Source organism: Sapajus apella, unplaced genomic scaffold (genome assembly GCF_009761245.1).
Source record: "Sapajus apella isolate SASKATOON/1434 unplaced genomic scaffold, GSC_monkey_1.0 scaffold2, whole genome shotgun sequence".
Lineage (NCBI taxonomy): Eukaryota > Metazoa > Chordata > Mammalia > Primates > Cebidae > Sapajus > Sapajus apella.
Genome location: NW_022436942.1, coordinates 40,335,576 through 40,362,951, shown reverse-complemented (window position 1 = coordinate 40,362,951; position 27,376 = coordinate 40,335,576). Strand labels below are relative to the sequence as shown.

The window sequence follows — 27,376 nt, the reverse complement described above, 5'->3', positions numbered from 1 at the left end:
ATTTGTGTATGTTGAACTATCCTTGCATTCCAGAGATAAATCTCTCTTTGTTCATGGCATATAACATATTTAATGCTCTGTTGAATTAGGTTTGCTAGTATTATGTTCAGGGTTTTTGCATATATGATCATCAGAAATATTGGCCTGTAATTTTATTCTCTTACAGTGTCTTTGATTTTGAAATTAGGGGATCCTGACCTTCCAAAATGAGCTTTTAAGTGTTACTGCTTCTTCCATTTTTTGGAAGAGCTTAAGAATTGGTATCAATTCCTCTTTCAATGTTTGGTAGAATTCATCTGTGAATCCATTAGTTCATGGGCATATTGAGGGTAGGGGGAGTGATTACTGATTCAATCTCCTTATTTTTTTAATTTTGCTGTTCAGATTATCTATTTTTCAGTATTGGCAGATTGTTTATTGGAATTTATCCATTCCTTCTAGGCTCTGCAGTTTGCTGGGGTATAATTGTTCATAGTAGTCCTTAATGATCCTTTCTATTTTGTAGGCATTCATTGTAATGTCTCCTCTTTCATGTCTAATTTTATTACATTCATTAATTTTTGGAGCCAGGGGCAGAAAGCTATGGTTTGAATACATATCCCAAAAGGTCATAGGTTGGAAACTTAATCCCAATGCAACAGTTTTGGGAGGTAGAGCCTAATGAATGGTGATATGGTTTGGCTTTGTCCCCACCCAAATCTCATCTTGAATTCTCATGTGTTGTGGGTGGGACCTGGTGGGAGGTAATTATATCACGGGGGCAGGTTTTTCCTGTGCTTTTCTCATGATAGTGAATAAGTCTCATGAGATCTGAGGGTTACTATAAGAGCTCCTGTAAGAGATCTCTCTTTGCCTGCCAACATCAATGTAAGAAGTGACTTGCTTATCTTAATGGGTTGCCTGTGAATTCCTTCTATTCTTTCTATTGCTTTGCTGCTTAGACATTTCCTTCACCAGATACCATAGTTTCTCACTCTTACGTTCCTCATTCCATAAAATCTAAGAATATTGACACAATTCTACCATTCTTTGCAAAGGTGTAAAAAGTATAGCCTTTACTTTAGTTTCTAAACCTTCTCATTTCCATCTGGATTAGATCGGAAGAGCGTCGTGTGCCAAGGAGTTTTTTTTTATATATATATATATATATATATATGTGTGTATGTATAGATATACATATATAAATATATATATGTTCCTTTGATTTAACCTATTTATATAATCACCTTTTTGTCTCTAGAGACAGTTCTAGACTTAAAGTCTATTTTGTCTTATATGAGCATAGCTACCACCAGCTTTCTTTTGGTTACCATTTGCATGACATAACTTTCTTTAGCCCTTCATTTTCAAACTTTGTGTGTCTTTATATCTAAGGTGAGTCTCTTGTAAACAATAAACCACTGAATCTTGTTTTATTACTTTTTTCTCTAAATCTATTCAGCCATACTATGCCACTTGATTGGTGACTTTTATTCATTTAAAGTAATTATTGACAGGAGAGGAATTACTAATGTCATTTTGTTAATTGTTTTCTGTATATTTTGCAGTTCATTTTTCTCTCTCTCTCTGCTCTCTTACAGTCTACTTTTTAATTCTATGGGTTATTTATAGTTCTTTGCTTTGATTTTACCTTTTGTGTATATATTATGGGTATTTTTTGTGATTAGCTCAAAGCTTGCATAAAATATTCTGTGGTTACAACAATCTTTTTTAAATTAATAGCAATTTAACTTTAATTGAATACAAAATCTCTACACTTTTACTCCCCTCTTTACCTTGCCTCATTTGGGTTTTTGTAGTCAGAGTTTCTTTTTATATTGTGTACTCATTAACAGTTTTGTATCTCTAACTTTTACATTAGAATTAAAAGTAATTTATGCAGTACCATCATAATGTTACTTTAACCTGCATTTCTCTATATGTTTACCTTAACCAGTAACATTTATACTTTCATATGCTTTTATGTTACTATTCAGTGTGTTTTTATTAAAATTTGAAGAGCTCCCTCATGCATTTCTTTTAAGGCTGGTCTATTGTTGATAAACTCCTTCAATTTTTTACTTGTAAGACTTTATTCCTTCTTCACTTTTAAAGAGTAATTTTGTTGGATATATTGTTCTTGATAGCCAGTTATTTTCTTTCAATACTTTGAATATATCATCTCACTCTGGGCCTGCAAGGTTTCTGCTGAGAAATCTACTAATAGTCTTACAGGGGTTCCCTTTCGCATAATGAGTTAGTTATTTTCTTGTGGTTTTCAAATCTCTTTGTCCTTGAATTTTGACAATTTGATTATAATTTGTCTGAGTGTGATGTTTTTGGGTTGATCCTATTTGGGAACTTTTGAGCTTCATGAATTTGGATGCCATGTCCCTCATGAGATTTGAGAATTTTCAGCCGTTTTTTCTTTAAATATGCTGTCTATCAGTTTCTTTTATTCTTCTTGTTTTTTTTTGCAGGGGACTCCCATAATGTATAAACTGGCCTACTTGATGGTATCCCATAGATCTGATAGGCTTTCTCCTCTTTTTTTTCATTTTTCTGTCCTCTGACTGGTTAAGATCAAAAGACACTCGTCTTTGAATTTTCAGATTCTTTTTTCTGTTTGATCAAGTCTACTATTGAAGCACTCTATTTTTCATCTTATTCTTCATCTCCAGAACTTTTGTGAGGCTCTTTATTACCTCTTTATTTTTACCTTTTAATTGAACTTTTAGTTTAACTTTTTATTTAACTTTTCATTTTTTCATGTATTGTTCTCCTGATTATTGTCAAGCTATGTATCTGTGTTTTCTTCTAGCTTGATGAGCTTCTTTAAAATAATAATTTTAAATTTTTTGTTGGGCAACTGATAACTCTCCATTTCTTTGTTGTCAGTTACTAGAAAACTATTGTGTTGCATTTGTGGTATTTTCCTGATTTTTCATATTCTTGTAGACATGCATTGATGTCTGCACATTCGAGGAAATTGTCCCCCTTCCAAATTTTATGTACTGGCTTCAGTAAAAAAAGACCTCATCTGTGGGAAAGTATGAAGCCATCATACCTGGTCTATGGTAGCCTCTCTGAAGGGACACAATAGCTATTCCAGTAATTAGACTCCAAGTAGTTCCATCAGCTAAGGTCAGCATTAGTGAAGATTACAGCTTTTTTAGTACACAAGGCTGAGGATGTCTGTGAAGGCAGCAATGGCTTGCAGCATCCCCAGTCATGAAAGCTTTTGAAGTCCTCCTGCTTTCCTTTGATCCGCAGGAGAAGTTGTGGTGGAGGGGATCCTTCCTGGTGCCTGTGTCTGAAGTGTGAACCTACATAGAACACTGGTGGCACTGGGGTCTGGAATGCAGATTCATGTGGCATGGCTATGGATTTAGATATGTATGCAAATGCACATGACCAAGACATTTCATGTTTAATATTTATTTATATCAAGAAGTCACTTTATTCCCTCTCAAACTTTAATATCCAACATAATTAAGGTGAAAAATGAATTAAATGTAAAAAGTAAAATTATAATTGGGAATGAAATATTGATTATTTGCATTGCAAAAATACACTGGCATCTTTCAGACAAAACAGGAATAGCAAAAGCCAAACTTGAGATTCTATTTTAGAAAAGCTAAAATTTTTATAATAATAAAAGAAAAACAGAAAAATTCAATGTCATGAAAAATGATAAATAAAAATGTATACAAGGACAATAACATGAGACTTTATGTTCATTGTAAAAACGTTCATTCAATAAATATTTATAAAAGCAACTATAATAACACAGATTCCCTACAAAATGTGAGGTTCTTTTGTAAGTGCTTTGTATACTTTAACTGATTTTCTTTTTACATGAATAACATTTAAGACTGATATTGCAACCATCATTACTTCATAGATAAAAAAATCGAGGCAGAGCATAGTTGAGCAACTGGTTTGCTTTCGTAGTGTCAGTAAGTGGTGGAACTAGAATTCTACTGCATGATTTTGATCTTAATCAGTACTTTATACCATCTACTCAGCAGATACTAAGCAATGTTTTGGATGTCAAAGGCATATCAGTGACCAAGGAGGAAGAAACTGCTTTCCTCAGAGGTCTTATATTAGAAATAGTTAAAAACTATTTTTATGTACTGATAAATTCTATGAAATGAATGTCATGGCTATAGATAGAGAATATTGTAAATGTAATTGGCATTTAGTTTTAAATATTTTTTCTGTGTTCTCTCAGTTGTTTCCATTTTAATATTAACCAATATCGTTATATTATCTGAATCTCTGCTTTTAGGCATAAGTACACAAAATAGCATGTGAGAAAAACACATTATCACTATCAAATAATTCCATTTCCAGGGGTCATTTTTCCTTTGTACTGATTTAAATGAAATTAGAAACAATGTGTATACCTAAACATCTGGAATTTGAATTATAGCTCTGACTTTAACTGTATCCATTTGAATAGTTGTTTTTTTTTTTTTTTTCTCTTAAAGAGATAGACAAGAACGACTAGACTAGGTATCAGGAAACTTCTATAAAAGTCCAGCTAGTAAATATTTTCAGCTTTATGAACCAGATGGTCTCTGTCACAACTACTTTACCATTGTGGAGTGAAAACAATCATAGACAACATGTAAAAAAATGAGTTTGGCCATTTTCCAATTAAAATTTATTCATGGACACTGAAAATTGATTTCTTATAATTTACACAATATTATTCTCTTTCAATGTTTTACAACCATTCGAAAATGTAAAAATTTTTAGCCTGCAGGTCTGACAAAAACAGAAATAAGGACCAAAAAAAGTATGAAATATTCTTTGGAAAGTGGACAGTTTTGAGTAGTCAGAAATTAGTGTTGGCAAATAAGGAAAAGTGGTATGTAAAAATCCTTTATTCTAAATGGAATATTTACTTGGATGCGGTAAATATATTTTACTCAGGAAATAGAACGCTGATGATAAGAAAGGAAGGAGGCAAACCTACTTCAAAGAGGAGCTATAATGCCCACCCAGTGAAATTTACTTTTTCCCTAAGTCATTCTGCTATTCACTAGCTTTGTAACCATAGGCAATTTCCTTTTTCTCTTTGCCTAATTAGCTCAACCATAATAGTAACTTATAATGTTGTTGTGAGGTTTAAATGAATTAATACATGCAAACAACATAAAACTGGTTTGTGTAATCTTTCAGTAAATATTATTATTGTTAATGTCATTTTAATCTTTTTAGATATAATACTGTCCAACTCCTTTAATGGTAATTGAACTGAGATTTAGGGAGGTGGACTGTCCTGTCCACAGTAAGACTGACTAGGTGGCAATTTGTTGGAGACAGGAAGAGAATTATCACTCATTCTCTGTAAACTTCATTTTCTTATGCATAATAATAAGGATATAAAGAAAAGACCACATAAGTTCTGCTCCCTTCTCATACTGACATATTTTGATATGTGCACATTCAAAAATCACATAAAAATAAAAAAATGGGTACAGATGACTATAACATGATAATTACCATTAGAACTCAACTAAATGGATTACTTTAAAAGGAAATGGACCAAACAATGGGTTTAGTATGCTTTTGTTATTTCTAAGAAAGAAACTAAATGAATAAATCCTTTTTATTACCCTGACTTGCTTTGTTATATGCAAGAATGACAAATGGATATTGTTTCTGCCTTCTACATTTTTTTCAAGCACTTTTAAAACATGTTGAAATGCTTTTATTTTCCTGAAAACTCTCTCCTTAACATAATAGAACTAAAATAATACATCTAGGACACAGCCTATAATTTTGACACTTCTGCCACGACTGGAGAAAAAATGAAAAACACATGTACTTACAGTGTTAACCACGTGTGGCTAAGGAGGTCAAATTTCATGATGCTAGAAGCAGCGTAAAGAAATCAATAAGTCCATCTTCACAGGGACTCTTTTTAGTGTAACATTTTAAAAGATTCAAATAGATGGGATTATAGTGTGTTTGGATTATTAAAGCAGAATATTTGTTCTCAACAGCAAATGGAACACACTTGAATAAACAAAAGACAAAGACATGGTTAGAATTGTGTAGATTTATCTTTTTAAATTTAATACTATAACAAGTGTTTGCTAAAAGTATTTTAATACTTCTCAGCATACATAAAGTAAATGAAATAGAAACTTCTAGTCATATATGAGCATTTCATTTCATTTAAAAATGAACATTTAGGCCGGGCGCAGTGGCTCACGCCTGTAATCCCAGCACTTTGGGAGGCCGAGGCGGGTGGATCACGAGGTCAAGAGATCGAGACCATCCTGGTCAACATGGTGAAACTCCATCTCTACTAAAAATACAAAAAATTAGCTGGGCATGGTGGCGCATGCCTGTAATCCCAGCTACTCAGGAGGCTGAGGCAAGAGAATTGCCTGAACCCAGGAGGCGGAGGTTGCGGTGAGCCGAGATCGCACCATTGCACTCCAACCTGGGTAACAAGAGCGAAACTCTGTCTCAAAAAAAAAAAAAAATGAACATTTATTGAGACTTTTGAAAACAAGTATTCTCATTCACAGAGCATGTTCCCTGCTTTGTAAAATGATCATGTATGGACACATTGGATTATTTGGTTTGCATTCACTCTCAGCCTAGCTCAGTATCCTTAATTTTGCTTTTCCCTTTTATTTTAGTTGGGGGGATAATTAATTACTGCAGTGAGTTGTCATTTATGCCCTTAGCTGAAGCCAAACCAAATTAGATTTTGATACCTCTGACTTCAGGGGGCCAAGAGCCCTATGGGAGTGATTGTGAGGAATAAGTATGAATGAAGAGAGCATCCATTCTGTACAAAGTACCAAGAAGTACTTTGTAATGATCAATACCTGCAGTAAATTATATTTGCTGTTTTCACTGTGAGGCACCTGTTTCAATTTTTGAGTAGCATTTTGCTGTGTTCTTCAAGGAGGTGAAAAGTTATTAGCAAGGGCATCTTCCTTGGTGATGGAGATTTTGCCACATTTTCTTCATGAAATTCAAAATTTTTAACTCAATTGCTGCCAATACCCTCAGTACTCGACACTGAATTATTGCAGTTGCTTTACACTTGGTAGTGCCTTCTCGGTGTTGTTTACCTTAATGAATAGTTTCTACCCTTCCTTGTTTAAATTGAGTCTTGCTTTCATGCAGTGATAAGTATAAGTGGTTACGAATATGTTGTCCTACCACTGACACTTTGGAAAATCTGTTTAGAAACGTGTTTGCTTTCATACTCTGGATTAATTCTTTCACTTTCCTGTATTAACAGCTTCCTCTGCTGTTTTTATTACCATTCTTCCATATCATGCCACTCGTAGTTGCTAACCTAGTAAAATAGCAGTCTTATACCTTAACAATGTCCACTAATTCTTATGGCCAACTTAAGTTGTTTTGTATTTTCTGTAGCCTTTTACATGCCTCTAATGAAGATGCCAGTATTTTATTTTTATTTTTATTATTATACTATATGCTCTGGGGTACATGTACAGATCATGCAGGTTTGTTACACAGGTATACACATGCCATGGGGGTTTGCTGCATTCATCCTCCCATCATCTACATTAGATATTTCTCCTAATGTTATCCCTCCCCAATCTCCCTACCCCCTGCTATCCCTCCCCTAGCCCCCCCACCCCTCGACAGGCCCTGTTGTGTGATGTTCCCCTCCTTTTGTCCCTGTGTCCTCATTGTTCAACACCCACTTATGAGTGAGAACATGCAGTGTTTGGTTTTCTGTTCTTGTGTCAGTTTGCTGAGGATGATGATTTTCAGCTTCTTCCTTGTCCCTGCAAAGGACATGAACTCATCCCTTTTTATGGCTGCATAGTATTCCATGGTGTATATGTGCCACCTTTTCTTTATCCAGTCTATCATTGATAGGCATTTGGGTTGGTTCCAAGTCTTTGCTATTGTAAACAGTGCCACAATAAACATAAGTGTTCATATGCCTTTATAATCCTTTGGGTATATATCCAGTAATGGAATTGCTGGATCAAATGATATTTCTAGTTCTATATCCTTGAGGAATCACCACACTGTCTTCCACAATGGTTAACTAATTTACACCCCACTAACAATGTAAAAGTGTTCCTATTTCTCCAAATCCTCTCCAGCATCTATTGTCTCCTGATTTTTTTAATGATTGCCATTCTAACTGGCATGAGATGGTATCTCAGTGTGGTTTTAATTTGCATTTCTCTAATGATCAGTGATGATGACCTTTTTTTCATGTGTTTGTTGGCTGCATAAATGTCTTCTTTTGATAAGTGTCTATTCATAACCCTCACCCACTTTTTGATGGGTTGTTTTTTTTCTTATAAATCTGTTAACTTCCTTATTGATTCTGAATATCAGCCCTTTGTCTGATGGGTAGATTGCAAAAATTTTTTCCCATTCTGTTGGTTGTCAGTTTGCTTCAATGATAGTTTCTTTTGCTGTACAGAAGCTGTTAAGTTTAATTAGATCCCATTTGTCTATTTTGGCTTTTGTTTCCATTGCTTTTGGTATTAATTATTAGGGAACTATATAGATGGTCAAAATAAATGAAAATAAAGCATTATCAAGCATCGGAAAATGTATTGACTGAAATACTGATTAAATAAATAGAAGAGATATGTTAGTACAAAGTTGTATTTCATTAGAATTACATATTAATAACAATGACAAAGTATAGCTATTGTGAAGTTGCTATTGTTGAAAATCTAAATTCTAAGTTAAAATAGCATAAGCACCTGCAAAAACAAAAACAAAACATTCTACATAAGCATATATTTGAATTTCTTTTTTTTTTTTTTTTTGGCTATTGGAATTGTTCTGTTTTAAACTTAAAACTAAAAACAACAGTTTTGCATTCCAATTATTGTTCTAGAAAGGTTTTCAAAAAATCTTTAAATATTAATTTTAAGAGGATTTTTTAATCATTAGAAACTAGCTGAACTTGAATCCCATGTGTATTTAGATATAAACAAAACCAGTTTAGATGTAAAATTTGGAAATAGCCAAATTGATGTACTTTTCATATGATGTATTTTCAATTAAAAGGTCACCATAAACTTACTGGTAATGGTGGATTTAAATTTTAGCACTTAGTTAATTGATCTGTATAGGAATTGTGAGTACTAGTCAGCCAAATTTGGGATAGCAAATTTAAAAATAAAGAAATGTATTTTTATTCATCCAATAATTATTAGTTGACTAAAGTATTGCATATAGTAAAAATTCGAAATAACCAGAAAGTGAAACTGTTGCTCTCACCTCAAATCTACTCTGTCATTCATTAGGATAAATGAATTTATTCATTAAATTATTAAACTTCTTTTACCTGAACCAAGATATATTCTAATAATGCAAATCTCTGATTCCCATCTCAAAACAATCTGATTATTCACTGGAGCAGTTCAGTTTCACAAGCCTTCCAAATCTGCCCATGCTTAATGAAAACCATTTAAATTGAAGTTATATGCAAGCTGATCAAACTGCACAGACTACATGAAGTTGCTCTCCATGGGTTTTAACATGCTTCAGTTCGAACAAGTGTTTCAACCTTTATGTTTTCCCAGTTAATATATAGCAACACAAATGCAAACTATTGTGACTGAAGAGTTAATTAACTGTAAATTGTAAATCTCTACTGCTTTACTAGTTTCTTCGTTATTGTTTGTGTGTGTATGTTGCAACTTCATTGTAATCTAAGCATGGAATTCAGCTGGAATTAGAATAAGCATCTGTGTAGAAGCAAATTATGTGTTGGTGTAGTGAGACTTCGGTAAGTGTCACCCTTGGAATTGTTAATTGAATTTGGGATAAAAATAGATGAAAATAATCTTTGTTAATTAGATGTGGGCACTAACTGGAAGTTGTTAAATAAGTAAAGACAAATATTAATTTAAAAACATAAGAATGAAAATCCCTGTAGAAATAGCATGAAAGATTTTATGTAGATGTATTTTATTTTTAAAAGTAAGCTAAATTTTTTCAGGATAAATTTATATGCCTATGCTATATAAGAGTTATAAATAAAAAAAATGATAAGGTAAAAACCAAGACTTTTTTATTTCTGGGAATAAATGAAGACATCTCTTAAATGTTTTTGAAAACATCTTCTAAATTGTTTGCCAGCTCAGGGCAGAAAAATCCCCTGCCATCAGACCACAGACTTGTAGTCCTGGCCTTGATAAATATTTGGATTGTGTATCAATGACTAATTTCATTGATTACCAAAAGGCATTATAGCATAGTATTTTTTAAATGTTTTGAAGGAATCAGACGTGAATCAGAAATCTCTCTGTTTTGTCTTTTTCTGTATGACTTCAAGTATATTACATATTTACTCTATACCAGTTTTCTCATTTGTAAAATAAAAATAAAAATACCCAATTTACAAGGTTATTGGAAAGATTAACTGAGATAATATATGTAAATTGCTTTATACTACATGGGGCATATGTTCAAGACATAGATATTATTATTGCTAAAAGTTCTTAATTAGAAATTTAATTTCTCAACTCCCATTTCTTCATGTATGTTAATATTTCAGAAAGACAAAGGAAAGTGAAGTGAAAACTAAATTAATTTACACTCCTTTTCTTTTTTCATTAGATAATTCTCTTGGCAGAAATTAGTTTCTTAGATACTTTTAGAATTCCATTTTTCTGTCCACAAACACCGATTCCTCCTAAATCTAAAGCACGTAAACAATGTGCCTCAAAGCATGTAAGTCATATTACCTAAGCTGCAATATACTTGCGAATATGTTTTAATAATATATTTTAAGGCATGAAATTGGCTATTAATTTGAATTTATAAAACATCTCTTAATGACTTTCATTAAACCGCCCTTCCATGATCCAGCTTCTACGCTCCTTTACAGTTGCTTATGATTTCTACTTTATCTGCCTACTCACTCTAGAGCAGTCCTTTAAGCCATTGCAGTATTTCCCAGTCTTTTATTTCCCCAATGAGCTCTTCCAGGAATCCTTTTTAACCCTGGATCCTATAATATGAACATTTGGAAGGCCTTCAAGTTCATATAGACCTCTATGTAGATAACTAATTTTCTTCTTCATATATAAATCCTGTGTACGTTTCTGTTCAATTTTTCCAACTCCTCATAGACTTTTTTTTTCCATTTATATAGTCTGTCATTATTTGACATTCTACAGATACTTCTAGAGTGCCTCCTGTTTGTCAGCCAATGTCCTAAAAACTGGGAGTAAATAATGAATCAGATACAGTTTCTAGTCTCAAGGCAGTGTGTCAAAATGGTTGGTAAGAAAACTAACATCCAGTTGTGATAGAGTAATAATTTGCATGACATGAGTTACTGGAGAATACTAAGGAATTATGTAACTCCTTGGGAAGATATGGTCCCAGAATTCATCTGAAATACTTAAAAGACTGGGTGACTAAGAGGCCGTTAACGAGGAGGAAAGATAACTCAGGTGAACATAAAAACTCACAGCCAAGGCAGAACTTTTTATGTGTGGGATGCAAGCCTTTCAGTAAGCTAGATCAAGCAATATAAACAGAAAGATCAAACTAAAGTGGCAAGTGGAAGTCAATTCATTATTGTCAAAGTCAGTTTATTATTGTCATTATCATTACATAACAAGTGTTTAATGTACATTAAATTTGACTAAGCATTTTGCAGAGCAAATACAATATAAGGTAGACATTATTATCCCTCCATTTGAAATAAGAAGAACCTGAACTTGAGGTTAAGATCTTACAACCCACAACAATTACATGGGCCAGGACTCATCCTCAGCCTTTCAAGCATATTTAAGAAATATTATACTTCAGGAATCACCTCTCAAACTACTTGTACCTGGTTACTGTTAGATTGGTACAAAAGCAATTGTGGTTTTTGCCATTAAAAGTAATAGTCTCAGCGTCTGTTTTCAAGAAATCTCAAACCTGGAAAGAAAGGATAACATAGATGCAAAGTTTGTGAAAGGAGGCAAATTTATATAATGTGCTTAGCACAGTTTCTGGCACATTACTAGAGCTCAATAAATAATTGCTATTTGCTGTTGCAGTCTTACTGCTTCCTTTTCCTTTTTTTTCTTTTCCTCCTTAACTAGAATGTAATCTCCACAAGAAAAGGAAACTGTCTGCATTTTTTCCCAGGAGTGTTTGATACTTAGAACAGTGATCAAATGAATATTTGTTGAATAAATATATTATTTGTTAAACCTTTGAGAAATCCTAAAATTTGGGAATATAAAAATATTTGCCTTTTTTTCTCCCAAATCACACTTTCTTCATGATAACATGTTTCCTTAAGTTTTCAGAGTCTCACCTTGCACTGATTTTTTAGCTCTCTTTTACAAAGGACATTTTACATCATTTAAGGAACTCCCAAAAGTATTTTCATAAATCTCAATATTTGTTTTTGATTTTTTTATTATTATACTTTAAATTCTGGGGTGCATGTGCAGAATGTGTAGGTTTGTTACATAGGCATACACGTGCCATGGTGGTTTGCTGCATCCATCACCCCGACATCTACATTAGGTATTTCTACTAATGCTATCCCTCCCCTAACTCCTACTCCCCTGCTATCCCTCCCCTCGCCCCCTGTTCCCCAACAGGCCCTGGTATGTGATGTTCCCCTCCCTGTGTCCCATGTGTTCTCATTGTTCAACACCTACTTATGAGTGAGAACATGCAGTGTTTGGTTTTCAGTTCTTGTGTCAGTTTTCTGAGAATGATGGTTTCCAGCTTCATTCATGTCCCTGCAAATAACATGAACTCATCCTTTTTTATGGCTGCATAGTATTATATAGTGTATATGTGCCACATTTTCTTTTTCCAGTAATTACTTACATTTTCTGGAATGTTCTTCTCCCAGATACCCACATTGCTTGTTCCCTCTTGTCTTCAAGTCCATACTCAGAAATCACCTAATTTGTAATTAGATTATACTTCACAGCATCCCTTACTTGGTTTGATTTTCTTTTCTATTATCACCATTTAAAACTATGCTCTACTTATTTTTGTTTATAATTTATTTTTCCAAATGAGAATACAGTTTCCATTAGGAAAGATTTCTGCCTTTTTCCCACATTGTATTTCCCTAATGCCTGGTATGTCATCAGTGCTGAATGCATATTTTTGAAATAAATGAATCTCTCCAGGATAGTGATGAAAAACAGTTGTTCAAAGGCAATAAGCTAGAAGAGGGTCTATTGCAAGACATGATAGTGTTCAAGCTGATAGAAAAAAAAAAAGAGGGCTAAGGAATTTTGCAGACTGGAGGCCCAGCCACCAAGTCTACCAGTAGTCTATTATGTAGGGTCAGAGCTTGTCAGAGCCAAAATCAACCTGACAGAGGCAAAGATATGAATGAAACTTAGAAGATTCGCTTGAAAATACACTGTGTTTGGGAGTGCCTAGAAGGAATGGATCAGGCTGTTATGAGCTATGAGCAACCAGAAAAAAACAAATAAATATCAAGACAAAGCAATAAGTGAGAGAAAAGGCACACAGATGTCTGAGACTTAGTTGAAACACTTCTGCTCTGCTAGTTCTTCTTCATTCTTCCAACTTTTTCTAGGTACTTTTTGCCACAAGAATATTAAACAACTTACAGTGCCAGGAACACAAATTACTAGAAACACAAAATGCCTGTGATCTTCTATTCACCTAAAAAAAATCATCTACCATTGTCTGTCTGGTAAATTCTTAGTTGTTCTCCAAAATCCTCACTTAGATATTGCATGCTCTGTGTTGTCTTCCATGTTTCCTGCTGCATTTACAAGGTCACTTTTAGTTGCAAGTTACAGAAAACCATTCCAAATGAGTTTGGGCACAAAAGAAAATTTGGGGCTTGGTTCATATTACTAAAATGCCAAGGATAGGAAAGATTTAAGGATGCCTAGAAACAGGACCAGAAGCAATTAGTTATGGCCTCATCTCTTCCATGTATTTTCTGCATGAGTAGGAATTAATGGTAAAGAGGACCCCAATCATATTCTATCAGTTTACCTTCCTTAGCAGATAGAGAAAAACGTTTCCCAAAGCTCAGCCAGAAACATGTAAAGGAATAAAATTCTGATTTCTCTGGCTTGGATCTTGTGCCCACCCATGTGCCATGGGCTCTTGGTTCTTTGATTGACAGTCTCTGTGGGATTAGAATAAGAAAGGAAAATTCTCCAGTGAAAATATAAGATGTTCTTATCAAAAGAAATGTGAAAGTATACCTAAAAGCAAATGTCGACAGACACTTGATAAATAATGATTGAACAATAAAACCAGCTGTGAAATGCTTATCTTGAACAGAGTTCCATGAGCCATCAGTGGGTTGCTAACTCACTGAAAATATATACAAAACTTAGCCTATATATGAGTCTGTCCAGGGAGGTGTCTAATCTGAATAATGTGCAAAGGATTCCGGCATGGGAGGATATCAGCCCTTGGAAATAAAATGTTTATGCTTCCTCGCCCAGCCCATGATTAACTTCTCCTGATTTAATAGACCATATCAAAGCAAAGCCATTTGAGCCAATGTTACAGAGTAGGAAGTATGAGGATATGGAATTACGTTTTATTTGACGCTTACTTCTTAGTACATCTGTGCTGTTGTGACAAAATGTCTGAGACTGCATAATTTATAAACAATAGAAATATGTTTATCACAGTTCTGGGGGCAGGAAAGTCCCATATCAAGGCATCAGCAGACTTGGTGTCTGATAAGGACTGCCCTCTACTTCCAATATGGCACCCTGAACATTGTGTCCTACATGGCAGAAGATGGATGGCAAAAGGCTTACTTAGCTAGTTCCCTTGAGGCCTTTTATATCAGTACTCATTCTATTTATTAGGGAAGAGCCTTCATGATGTAATCATATCCTAAAGACCTCACCTCTCAATACTATCACATTGGGCCCTAGGTTTCAACATATAAATGTTGGGGGCTGGAGGATGGCATATATTTAAACCATAGCAGTTCTCCTCATTAATCTGTCTTTATCTTAATCTGATCATTTGTTAAATATGAATCATACCCCTTTTCCAGATAAAAATAGTATAGCACAGTGCTTGTACATAGTGGGTTTTTCAGTACAGTTATATAAGAATTGGGTAAACAACAGGACTTGTACATAAGTGATTCCTCCTACTCAACATGTAATCTTATTTGGAGTAGTGTCTTAGTCTGTTTTGTGTTGCTATAACAGAATATCACAGACTGTGTAATTTTTAAAGAAAATAAATTGATTTCTTAAGTTCTGGAGGCTGGGAAGTCCAAGGCATGACACTGGCATCTGGCATGAGATTTAAGATGCCTTATGCCATAGTAGAAGGATGACAGAGTATAAAATCATGTGAGATGAGAAAGAGAGAGAATGAGGGACAAACTCTATCTTTTTATCTGGAACCCACTCCAATGATAAATAACCCACTCCAGAGATAACAACCTTAATCCATTTATGAGGACAGAGTCCCCATGCCCTAAAAACCTGTTAAAGGTCCCACCTCTTAATACCGTCACAAAGGCAATTACATTTCAACATAAGTTTTGGCGGGAACATTTAAACCATAGCAAGTAGGTCGTGTTGTTTAGTAGTGAGATATCCAGACCTACATTAGTTTTCTTGGAGGCAAATTGCTTGGGCCCCTTCTTTGACAATATTCCATCTCAATGAGAGGCTAGGGAATGTTTTGAGATCATCATCTGCTTTTCATTCTATTTACTGTCCCGAGCTGGTTCCCTAGCCATCTCTTGTCTTCACTTCTCAAACCAGCTAGAGAATTTCCTAAAGAAGTCTGTGCTACCTTAGGCTCCAGTGATTTCTGGGTAACCTCTTCACTCTTTAAAACAGATTGAAGAAAAGCCTTAACCCCGAAAGGTGAATTTTTAAAAGAGAGCTACTAATTTTCCTCCTTTCCCCAGTGTGAAAAATAATTCACTTATTAACACCCTTAATTAAATTAGGTGCTGAAGCTTTACTTTCACAACTACCCAGGATAATTTATTGTTGGGGGAAAATAGCATGTTAGAGTGATTGAGAATATAAAATATGTCACATTCGTTCTTCTGCTTCAAGAGCCAACATTTTTAGACTTGATTCATTTTTACAAAACAAAGGTTGCATGTTAGTGGTTGAAAATTATGTCTTTTTTGGAATTAATTGTCATGTATAAACTTTGTATCAAACTTGAAGTTTAGAATTTTAAAAATCATAGTGGCACAATTATATTTGTACATTTTTTCTGAATGAATTTGATTTTTTGATTATTCTTTAATGAGGACATTAATTCATCTTTTAGCTAATTCATTCAATAAACTTTTATAGATGGCCTGCTTTATTTCAGGTACTAGGACATATTTGAAATTTATCTGTTTATTAAGCAAATATAAGCTAATCTGTAAGCTGAGAGTTAAATTTCTTCTTTAAATATTTTTTTCAATGTCTCCCTTCACTTCTGGGTAGATTCATAATAGAAGACAAAGCATATAATTTTTAAATGTCCTGGTACTTTGTATTAGCATGTCTGTCAGTCATAGGTGTTGCCTTAGTGGAATGTCAACAAATGATACTTGAATATTTTAAAAATTTTAATTCATAATAAAATCTGAATATCTATCAATTGTAACATAATATTTATGCAAAAAGCAACATGTTAAGAGTGTAATATTAAAATGATATTTCCAGAAGCTACTTTCTTTCTCTTGTCATTCCTTTCATGTAATCTATTTCCATATTGATTAATGAGAAAAGGATGTTACTGAGGTTTCGTATGCACTCCAAATCTTTATCTTTTGTTATTTTTGAATTAATTATGTTTAGATTATTTGCTTTTCCATATCCATTTATTATTTAATTCAACACATTTTTAGTAAATACTCTGCACATAATAATTTGATGTGCTACTTCATATGAAAATGCAGTTTTTAATGAAGCATTCTTTTGAAATTTATTTTCTCAGGAGATATTATTAGGGCTTGTGCTAGCTAAATAAATAAGCAAAATGAGGAAGCAGAGAAATAAAATAATTGACTCTAATGAGCGCTACATGCAAGAAAATAAACAGGGATATATTGTAAAAAGTGTTTGATGACAAGACACATTCTCTCTGAGGAGTTGTATTTCAGCTGAGTTTTGAAAGCTGGGATTATGCCCCCTGTGGTAGCTGAGGAATAATGTTTTAGGCAGGAAGATCATCAAATTCCTAAGTTCTGTGTAAGAAAGAGCCAGTTATGTTTGAGAGATGGAAAGGAGACCAGTGTGGCTGAAGCAAGGGGATCATGTAGAATAGTATAGACCTTGTTAAGAAATTTCAATTTAAGCTAAATAAATTGGGAAAACATTCGCTTTTTTTAAAATTTAACTTAATTTTAAGATGGAGTCTCACTCTGTCACCCAGGCTGAAGTCTAGTGGCACAATCTCAGCTCACTACAATCTCCACCTCCCAGGTTTAAGGGATTCTCCTGGCTCAGCCTCCTGAGTAGCTGAGATTACAGGCACGTGCCACTATGTTGGCTATTTTTTGTATTTTTAGTAGATACAGGTTTCACCAGTTGATCAGGCTGGCCACGAACTCCTGACCTCAACTGATCCAGCTGACTTGGCCTCCCAAAGTATTGGGATTACAGGCATGAGCCACTGAACCTGGCCAAACATTAGCTTTTTAGAAAGATGAGGGGTTACACAATATAAATTTGAAAGATGTATCTGGCTGCTTTGTAGATAATAGATTGTAAATGGACGAGAGTGAGGGAGCCAATTATTTGTGATTACAGTTATACAAGAGAGAGAAGAACATATACCTAGTTCTTCTTCATATACCCTTACCAAAGCATATAGCAATTGCTCAAATGCCAGAGATCATATAGCAAGATCAACTGATCTCATGAACACATAGTGGAAGATATGGCATTGAAGTAGTGTCAGGCAGCAGGGCAAACACCCAATCCCTTGTTACCTTCTTTTTTTTTTAGTTAATGATTATTCGTCTTGTGACATGTTGGTCTCGTAATTTTCACATATAAGTTTAATATGATTCAGATCTTATTGTGCATTAAATACTATGTACAGTTATTTCTCCAAGAACTAATATTGACAAATATCTGAGTTGATAATACAATAAAATATGCCATGAAATAAATGTTACAGCATTAATATAATGTAAAATATTTTCAAAGTGATACATATATATATGTATGTATGTATGTAGAGAGAGAGAGAGCAAATTTATTTTAAAACACCATTTTAAAAAGACTGGAATACTGTTTTTCACTCTGTATATTACTAGGATCACTTATGCTATAACCACCCCAAAATTTGTTTTTTAGTTGAAATAATTATGTCTTTAAAATTGAGCTGCAAGTTTACAAGAATTAACTGCTCTCTGAATTTGTGTTTGCAAATTAAATGTGGACTATAATACTAAAATAATGGACATTAAAATAATGAGATAAATTTAATAACACATGCTCATGACAGCATTACGAAATAATTTTTAAGTCCAGCTATATATCTGCTTATATTAAATTGCAAATGGGCTATCAATGTAGGAGGAATGATTATGCCCATAATTAGTCTTTAACCTTCAGTCTTTGTTTTTTATATACTTTACAAATACAGACCAAAGAAACATTTTTATTACATACTACAAATAAATTTTAAAAATAATTTCTGAATTAACAATACATGAATACATATATATCATTAATTTACAGACATTTCCAACTAGAAAATATTTTCTTAGGTAAATTTCACAGTGCTTTAACCTCTTTTTAGTAGAAATTTTATGAATTTTTCTAATCAAAATGCTGGCCTACATTTAAAAATATATTTTGTGTAGTAATTCAGTAAAATGTAATGTTCACTTTCAGATTATTTGTTACTGTTCATTAGTTCTTAACTACATTGAAGTAAATTCATTTTCTTTTTTTGTTTTATGCTCTATTTAGAGTTTAAAGGCATAGTGCTTTTATTTTGCAGATTGTTGCCTTGCGTGAACAAAATGTTCATATACAAAGAAAAATGGCATCAAGCGAGGGATCCACAGAGTCAGAACATCTTGAAGGGATGGAACCTGGCCAGAAAATCCACGAGAAGGTATGACACACACCACATGCTCTTACATGGAAATGTTTACTTCTTATATTATTTGAAAGGAAATATAAAAAACACATAATGAACATTTTTTAGTATATGTTGGATTCTTTGGTCAAAGGTTCAAGGTGTATGATGATTTCCCTTCTCATTTATTGTTCCCAGTTTGATTCTCTTAAATATATACATATGCATATATGTTGTGTATATGCATATATGCATTTTTGAATTTTCTACTTGCCCTTAATTCTCTTAAAAGTATTTCAATTAAATAGAATTGAATTTATAAGATATATAAAGTATTTAAAGTACATACAAAATTTGTGTGTGTATATGTATATGGCATATATATATATATATATGTACATATATATGCAGGACTACTTTACAGAACAACACTTTTGAATTGTAAGTGATATTACATACAATTGGTGACTAATTGGTTGTTTGTGACTGCAAAAATTGTTGGTAAACTTTGATTAGTATTTTTCTTGCATTGTTTGAGGCCTCAGCGTTACTCTTGTTAATGAGAGATTACATAACAGATACTTGAAGTCATAGGACTTTGACTATTTTTTTTAATAATGCAATGATTCTCCTTTTGGGTGAGGTTTAGGCCCACACAAAGGAAATTAGCACTCTGTTGCTCCACTAGCAAGAGACAGAAAGTTTCTTGCTGGAATACTTCTTTCCAACACAAGAGGAAGAAGGTAAGTTATTGGTAGGTCCAGAATCAGATGAAAATTACAGAGGCATTCACACATCCTGCGTTGGAAACTCAGGAGAATCATTTGCCTGTAACAAGTTATATCTTCGAATTGTTAAGCTCCTAAATGAAGACCACATGAATCAGGTAGCTAAATTGGTGTAATTGAAAATGTCAAGAGTTTCTAAAACCTAATGATTAAGAATCGAGTGACTGGACGTTAAAATACATAGCACTAGTAGAAAAAATAGACGAACTTCTTATGTTTCTTCCTTCAAATAGAAAAGCAAAAGAAAGTAAGCAAATCAGATGAATTTCCAGAAAAAAGCTTCAATTCTGGTGGCTGACAAATGAATGGATCTTCATTTAAGACCACGAATTTAGCTTTTATCCATGTATTTTATAGAAATCTTAAGCTAAATATAAAACATAAACTACAATTTGACGTATTTCATCAGCTGTATCTGAGATTAGAATAAAATTGCTTCTCTTTCCTTCAACTAAATAAGCTGATATGGCTTCCGTAGATATACCAAGCTGTTTAATAAGGCATTTGCACTCAGCACTCAGTTTGGGAAACCAACATGTAATTTGATACTGCTCTTTCATTTTAATGGTGTCATTAGTAGTATACCTCTCCTCAGAGAATTATAGAACCACAGCTGGTTGTTTATAAAAATAGATTTTATGGTCATCTAGTCTTTTTCATAGAATGCCTTTTCTATCGTTTTCTTTAATAATGCTATATTTATGCTAATCTAGTCCAGAAATGAAAAAATATGCCTTTTGTAGACATGAACGACTTGAGATTTTGTTTATCCTCGAACAGATTATTTCATACTTAAAGCATTCTTCTTCTGGAGGAGGAGGGCAGAGAATGCTCATACATATATATTTTTCAAGTATTCTTTCATCAAGATAATGTTAGCAGCAGCAAACCCATACAGGTCTGCAACAACCTCAATTCTTGCTTTCTCAGAATTTGACCAAGGGGGATGAGGCATACGGAGAGACCAAGGCAAGTTTTAGAGCAGGAAAGTTTTAAGGCAGAAAAAAACAGGAAATAAAATACAGTTAAAAAAGGGTCAAATGGGCAACTTGAGAGATTCAAGCATGCAATTTGACCTCTGACTCAGGGTTTTATATACTGGCATGCTTCTGGGGTTCTTTACTTCTCCCTTGATTTACTGCACAGCATGTTTACTGAAGTTGTATATATGCTCACTTGCGGCATTTTTCCCTTACTAGTTGAGTGTTCTTAGAGGAATGTTCTATTCATATACCAGCTAAACTCTGCTATTTTGCTTCTCGTTGGGCATGCGTAAGCCCACTAGCCCAACTCCTGAGATCTTATCTGGAAACTGCTGATCACCAGATCCAGGTGTTTTCTATTTATTAGAGAGGGTCTTCCCCTGGCACTGGTTGTAACCAATTAGTGTTTTAGAGAGGTAGTTTAACAACCACCTGACCATCACATGATGGTTGCCTAACTGCCTACTCTAACAATATAACCTCTAAATATTTGAATATGCAGACATTATAGAATGTTAAGACAGTTTATGTCAGATTATTTTTCAGAAGCTGGTTACAGAATTAGGATGAGGATTTATGCATATTTGATATTTGTCTCTACTGATCTTCACAGATATAAGTACACATATGGAGGATTTTGAGTCACTAGTGACCTAAAGCACTTGTCTTTAACTTTGACTTCCAATTCTTAGGGAAGGCATTTCAGCCAGTGCAGAAAAGAAATTGTATGCCAGTGCTAAGTCATTCACTTCTTGTATTGGTGTAACTAAAGATTTTTAAACATTATGGTTACTGGTATTCATTTCTTTTTTTAGCATCCTTGAATTTCAAGAAGGGTGATTTCTAAATGCTTTAAATAATGATATATTATTTTAATATCATGCTCATATCCTTTAATGTGAACCTAAAATATGTACTATATGTTATATATAGTCTAAATTAAAAATGTATGTAAACTGTGTTTCAATTCATATTAATCCTGTGATTGATGTCTCAGCATGATCCAGTAAAGTGTTGTAATAAGAAGTTTTATTTCTGCCACATTTATTTTGTTTTTATTTACATATTTTTGAGACAGTCCAGGCTGTAGTACAGTGACATGATTTTGCCTCACTGAAACCTCCGCCTCCTGGGTTCAAGCAATCCTCCCACCTGAGCCTTCCAAGTAGCTAAGAATGCTGGTGCAAGCCATCACGCCTAGCTAATTCTCTTATTTTTTCTAGAGACAGGGTTTCACCATGTTGCCCAGGCTAGTCTTGGACTCCTGAGCTCAAGCGATCCACCCACCTCGGCCTCCCAAAGTGCTGAATTACAGGTGTGAGTCACCATGCTCAGCTATACCACATTTCTTTACCTGACATTTCTTGATAAAACATAAAACAGTATCCAGATTATTATTTTCATTGTCCTTATATAAATATTCCCATTACACACATTTATTATAGAGCATTTTTTTTATTAAAATCATTTTCCACGACAAGATTATTTGAGGTATATTAATGCCATAAAACAACATGTTGTCAAAGGATTGTAATTTAAAGCCTAATACTTAATTTTTTATTGAGAACTTTTAAAAAGCTATATTCAAACAAAAGAAAAGAGAATACTTATTTTGGCAGATTATCAATGATGATGGTAGTATTAGATTGTAAATTGAAAAGTGGTTGATCAGGACAAAAATGTAAAACTATTGTTAGATACTAATAGAACTAAGAAAGTGATTTGTAAATCCTAGTCGTAAGGATTATCCTTTGTTTAGGGCTGTTATTATACTTAAATTACACAGTCAGGGTAGGTTATTAGCCAACAGGAAATGTTTTATGTCAGTGGTTTGAGAACTCTGTGACAAAATAGTTAACAAAAATAGTCTCATAAAAGCACGCTCTGAAACAGGCCTTATTACTCATGGAAAAGTCTGGTAATTATCAGCATTTTTAAATGAAAACAATAAGAAAAAATACACTTAACTGAATGAAATGAGTTTAAATATTTCTGTGCCTTAAATTTAATTGATTGTTTTGGAAGAACATAAATATTCACAGGACAATAAAAATTTTCAGAACACTGAATTCCACCGTTTTAGAACCAGGCTCCCATAACTTTTTTCCTGTTTCTTTCTAGATGGAATTTATGAATTTTCAAAACTAAACATGCCGCTCTTGTAAAGGAGATGATAATGCTCATGGCTTGTATAAACTGTACTTCCAATTATTTTTTCAGCTGAAAATATTTGCTAACTGATACAAATCAGTAGAATATTAGATATCGCAGTGATTCAGAAGATATAGTCTGTAATAAATTTGACAAGAATCTACGTTGAGAAATAAGCATGCCGAAATTAATATCATAAAACTTGATAAACATTGTGGTATCAAAAATAATATTAGAGTTTAAAAACAAGGTTAATTAATCATCATTGAGGGGTATCAGAGAGACAATATGGAATAGCGATTTCTTTGAAGTTCCCATCTCTGACAACTACTAGCTATTTGACCCTTACCCTTTAACACCTCCGAGTCTTAGTTTCAGATAAAATAGTCTTGCCAACTTACAGAGTTGTAAGAATAGAAACACTATATTCAAAGAATTTCATGATCTTAGGCATATTGTATACTGTACAAGCAATAAATGCTTTTTCTATTTATTAATACTGTGTTTCCAATCAAATAAATATTTAGTAGCAACCTTATTAAAGGTGCTAGTAAATGGGCCCTGTTCCAGGTGGTGGGAATATAATGATGAACAAGACAGTTGAGGTTACAGGCAATAAATGAATATATACAGTATAAAAGGGCATAGATATGATCAAGAGACCCCTACAAGGTCAGTGGTAAAGACATTAAAGAAGGAGATCTTTTTAAGATGGTGGGATTTGAACTGAGACCTGAAAAAGTACAAGGAGTCAACCACATGGTAAAACTTTCACAAAACAATAGTCACATTTATCTATATGCAGTGAATTTTTATACATCTCATGTATTAGTGACTGAGAACCTAGTTCTTTATAGATTGAAGAGTGGAGTTGGGTGGCCTTTCAGTGACCATACAACAGATAAGTCACATCCTTGACATGTCACATGAGGTTCTTCCCAAGCTTGCTGGCCTCTTCTCGCCTCCCAGACCTCTTTGCTTATCATTCCCACTTTGAGCTTAATTACTAAATGAACTAAGTTAAAGCTTCCTTTTTTAAGTTGTTGCTCTTATTCTTCTCTCTTCTCTAAACCTGACATTTATTCATGACAGTTCTTTAAATTAAAATAAAATGCAACATAATAATTTAAGCAACAGTAATGTGGAAATGTGAAAGCTGAATAAATGTAAAATCAGAAATAGATTTTTGTTTGCATGTTTTTAGTTCTTGTCAGATAGAATAATTATGGACAAAAAGTACATAAAGCAAAATGAAGAATCAGTGGCAAGAATAATCCTCAGATCAGTAAATTTCATAATTATTTGTCTAGTATTCTCATTGTAGACTGTTGTTCATGAAGAATATTGAGCCAAAGTGTTGTAAAAATTGAAAATGGGATGTGCCTTTATCAAAATTAAGGGTTTTGTGGACTTTTAGCAATGCAATGCTGTCTTCGAATGAACAATCAATGACAAAAATAGGTACTTAGAAAAAGCCAGTATAGCTCTATGAGCAATGTGATCCTCAGTGAAGACAAAGAATTTCATTCCATCATGCTAGTGTGAAATATTGAGATATCATAGTATGAGGATTTGCAGAATCTCACGCAAATCTTTCTATCAGCTAACCAATTAAAAGTTTGACTTATAAATATATATCATCCTATTTTAAAATACCAATAAACATCATTTATCACAAATGCCATTCTTTTAATGATTCCCAGTAAGTTCTAACTAAAAGTCATCATCCACAAACATGTCTTCGGTATATTGATTATATTTTTTTCATTTTTATGTGTTCCTCAATTCATGTTAACTACTGCCAACAACTGTTCTTTCAAAGATTCGGTCTTGTCAACTGTAGCTCATTTTATGCATTATCGATTCCCTCTCTTAAAAATAAGTATAATTGGGCTTACATACAACTGGATTGCACTCACAGAGTATTTTCTTCTGTGTATTGATCCTATATATTGTACTCTAATTCCTAATAAAACAACTTGCATGTTTCTCCTTTATTCTTCAATTGAATTGTCAAGCAATGAAACCCCAAACAGAATGAAGCTTATGAATTGGCCAAATTTGAAAGAACAGGTCTAACTATACACATGGGTTGGACTGGCCCAGAGGTCAATGATTGGCTAGAAAAGGAACAAAAGATTTAGAGTTAGGCTGTTCCATGGCTTATCCTCATATACATGAAGTTATCTTAAATTAGTTTTCTAGAAGCTGAGTTGGAGAGGAAGCACATAAAAAAAGGTCAGGGAAAACAAAGGTCAGAGATCTTCTATATGCAATGGCAAAAATAAAAATTTTCTAATGTGTGGGAACTCATTAGGCTCAAAACAAATCTGAGTGCAGTGACTGGGTGATTGTGTGTTAACTAAGACCTTATTAGATGGAAAGATGAAGTGAAATTGACTCCTCTGTTTTCAGTAAGAAGTATTGTTTATATGAGCCAGGATTTGAGGGACTCAGAATAAACATTTTTTTTTTTTTCTGAAGAAGGATATTTCCAAAGACTTTAAAAGACTGGCTGACTGGAAATTTGTTCATTTACCTTTATCATAGTGACATAATTTGAGGGTCAATTTTCTGCCAAGAAATCTGTAGTCTTCTGGTAATGTACACAAGAACAAATTATTTTTCCTCTGTTTTGTTTTGTCTGATCTGTTAAGCCAGACCAGGAGAATTTTTAAGTTTGTCATTCAGAAGTTCCTCAGTTGACCTGGTTTTTATTTTTCACTTTGATAGAATTTATCTATCTTGGCATTTCTCATGAAACACAAGTTCCTCAGTAATTTAATCGGTGTCTCATGGGAACCACTCCCTCCAAAAATGAAATTCCCAGGAGAAGTAGATTAGGAAATATTGTTCTGTACAATTTTTAAGTGGTACTGTGGTATTCATATTTTAATTCTTAATATTGCCAAGGCTCAAGAAAGAAATACAGTATGTAGTGTTTCCAGAGATGCTCTTTATCCACAGGGACGTTGCACATGCCAAATGAATGTTCTATAGGATATGCCTTAATATGGAATTAAGGAATGCTGGTGCTTGACCTTTAAAGTTAGGCAACTCATTCTTCAAACTTGTCTCGAAACCTCATTAACAAAGGGGCTACAGGTCTTTAAGAATAAGAAATATAAACTTTACATGAGTTGTTTTGTTTGATCTCTGTAATAACAGCCCTGTGAGGTTTGTAGGGCAAGCATCAATGACTCAAAGTCATATAGCATATGAACAAGAGGATCTGAGATAAACAGGTAAAAGATTAAAAGTGAACTATGGAAAGAAGAGGCAGCATAAAAACTACCTGATTTAACGGATTTCAAAATATAAGATTATTTACTTTAAGCAAAGTCTTAAACCTGTCCATGTTTCTAAGAGGATGAAAGAGTTTATTAGATTGAGCATAGGCTAACCAAAATTTCAAAAATGCCTTGTCAAAGAAAGCTTTGTTATATCTGTGTGTAATGTCTTCAGCAATCATTTAATCAAGTATATTTCCCAAGCAATTTTTACTGCTCTTTTCTTTGCCATCATTTTTTTTGTCTACTCCAGTGGTCCCCAAACTTATTGGCACCAGGAACCAGTTTTGTGAAAGACTATTTTTCCACCGACTCAGGGTGGAGTGGGGTAGGGAATGGTTTCAGGATGATTCTAGCACATTACATTTATTTTCCACTTTGTATCTATTATTATTACATTGAAATATATAATGAAATAATTATACAACTTACTGTATTGTAAAATCAGTGGGAGATCTGACCTTGTTTTCCTGCAACCGGATAGTCTCATCTGGCAGTGATGGGAGACAGTCACAGATCATGAGGCCTTAGAGTCTTATAGGAGTGCACAACCTGGATCCCTCACATACACAGTTCACAAAAGATTTGGCACTTCTTTGTGAATCTAATGCTGCCACTGATCTGACAGGAAGTAGAGCTCAGGCAGTAGTGCAATTGATAGGGAGAGGCTATAAATACAGATGAAGCTTTCTCCTACCTTAACTTACTACTGTGCATCCTGATCCCTACCAGGCCACAGACCAATACATGTCCATGGCCTGGGGTTTGGGCACCCCTGGTCTACTGTATTCCTATAGTAAAGTTTTCCCAACTTAAAAAAATATATCTTTTGGACCCACATTTTAAATTCCTTTATAAACCCATTTCAATAAGGTATTGCCCCACTACTATACAAAAACCACTCCTACTCTAGTTATCACTAAATTTATATTGCTAAATACAGTGGCCAGCTCTCAGCCCTTGCTATAGTTGATGTCTCAGCAGTATATGACATAGTTAATTGTTTTCTTCCTTCATACACTTTCTTCTCTTGCATTACAGGAAACTACACTGTTTTTCTCTTACCTTACCAGTGGCTATGTCTCCATCTTTTTTCCTTCCTCTGACTTCTTAATATTGGAGCACCCCAGGGCTCAGCCCT

General features: G+C 33.7%; 1 protein-coding gene across 26 annotated transcripts in view; it reads left to right on the top strand.

Moving 5' to 3' along the window:
* PPFIA2 (PTPRF interacting protein alpha 2) overlaps positions 1 to 27,376 on the top strand; it is a 485,005-nt gene that overhangs the window by 322,896 nt on the left and 134,733 nt on the right. For all 26 annotated transcript variants that reach the window (XM_032296751.1, XM_032296787.1, XM_032296710.1 and 23 more), the window contains one exon: positions 18,943 to 19,059. In XM_032296751.1, the coding sequence (XP_032152642.1) occupies positions 18,943 to 19,059 (117 nt within the window). The remainder of the gene's footprint in view (positions 1 to 18,942; positions 19,060 to 27,376) is intronic.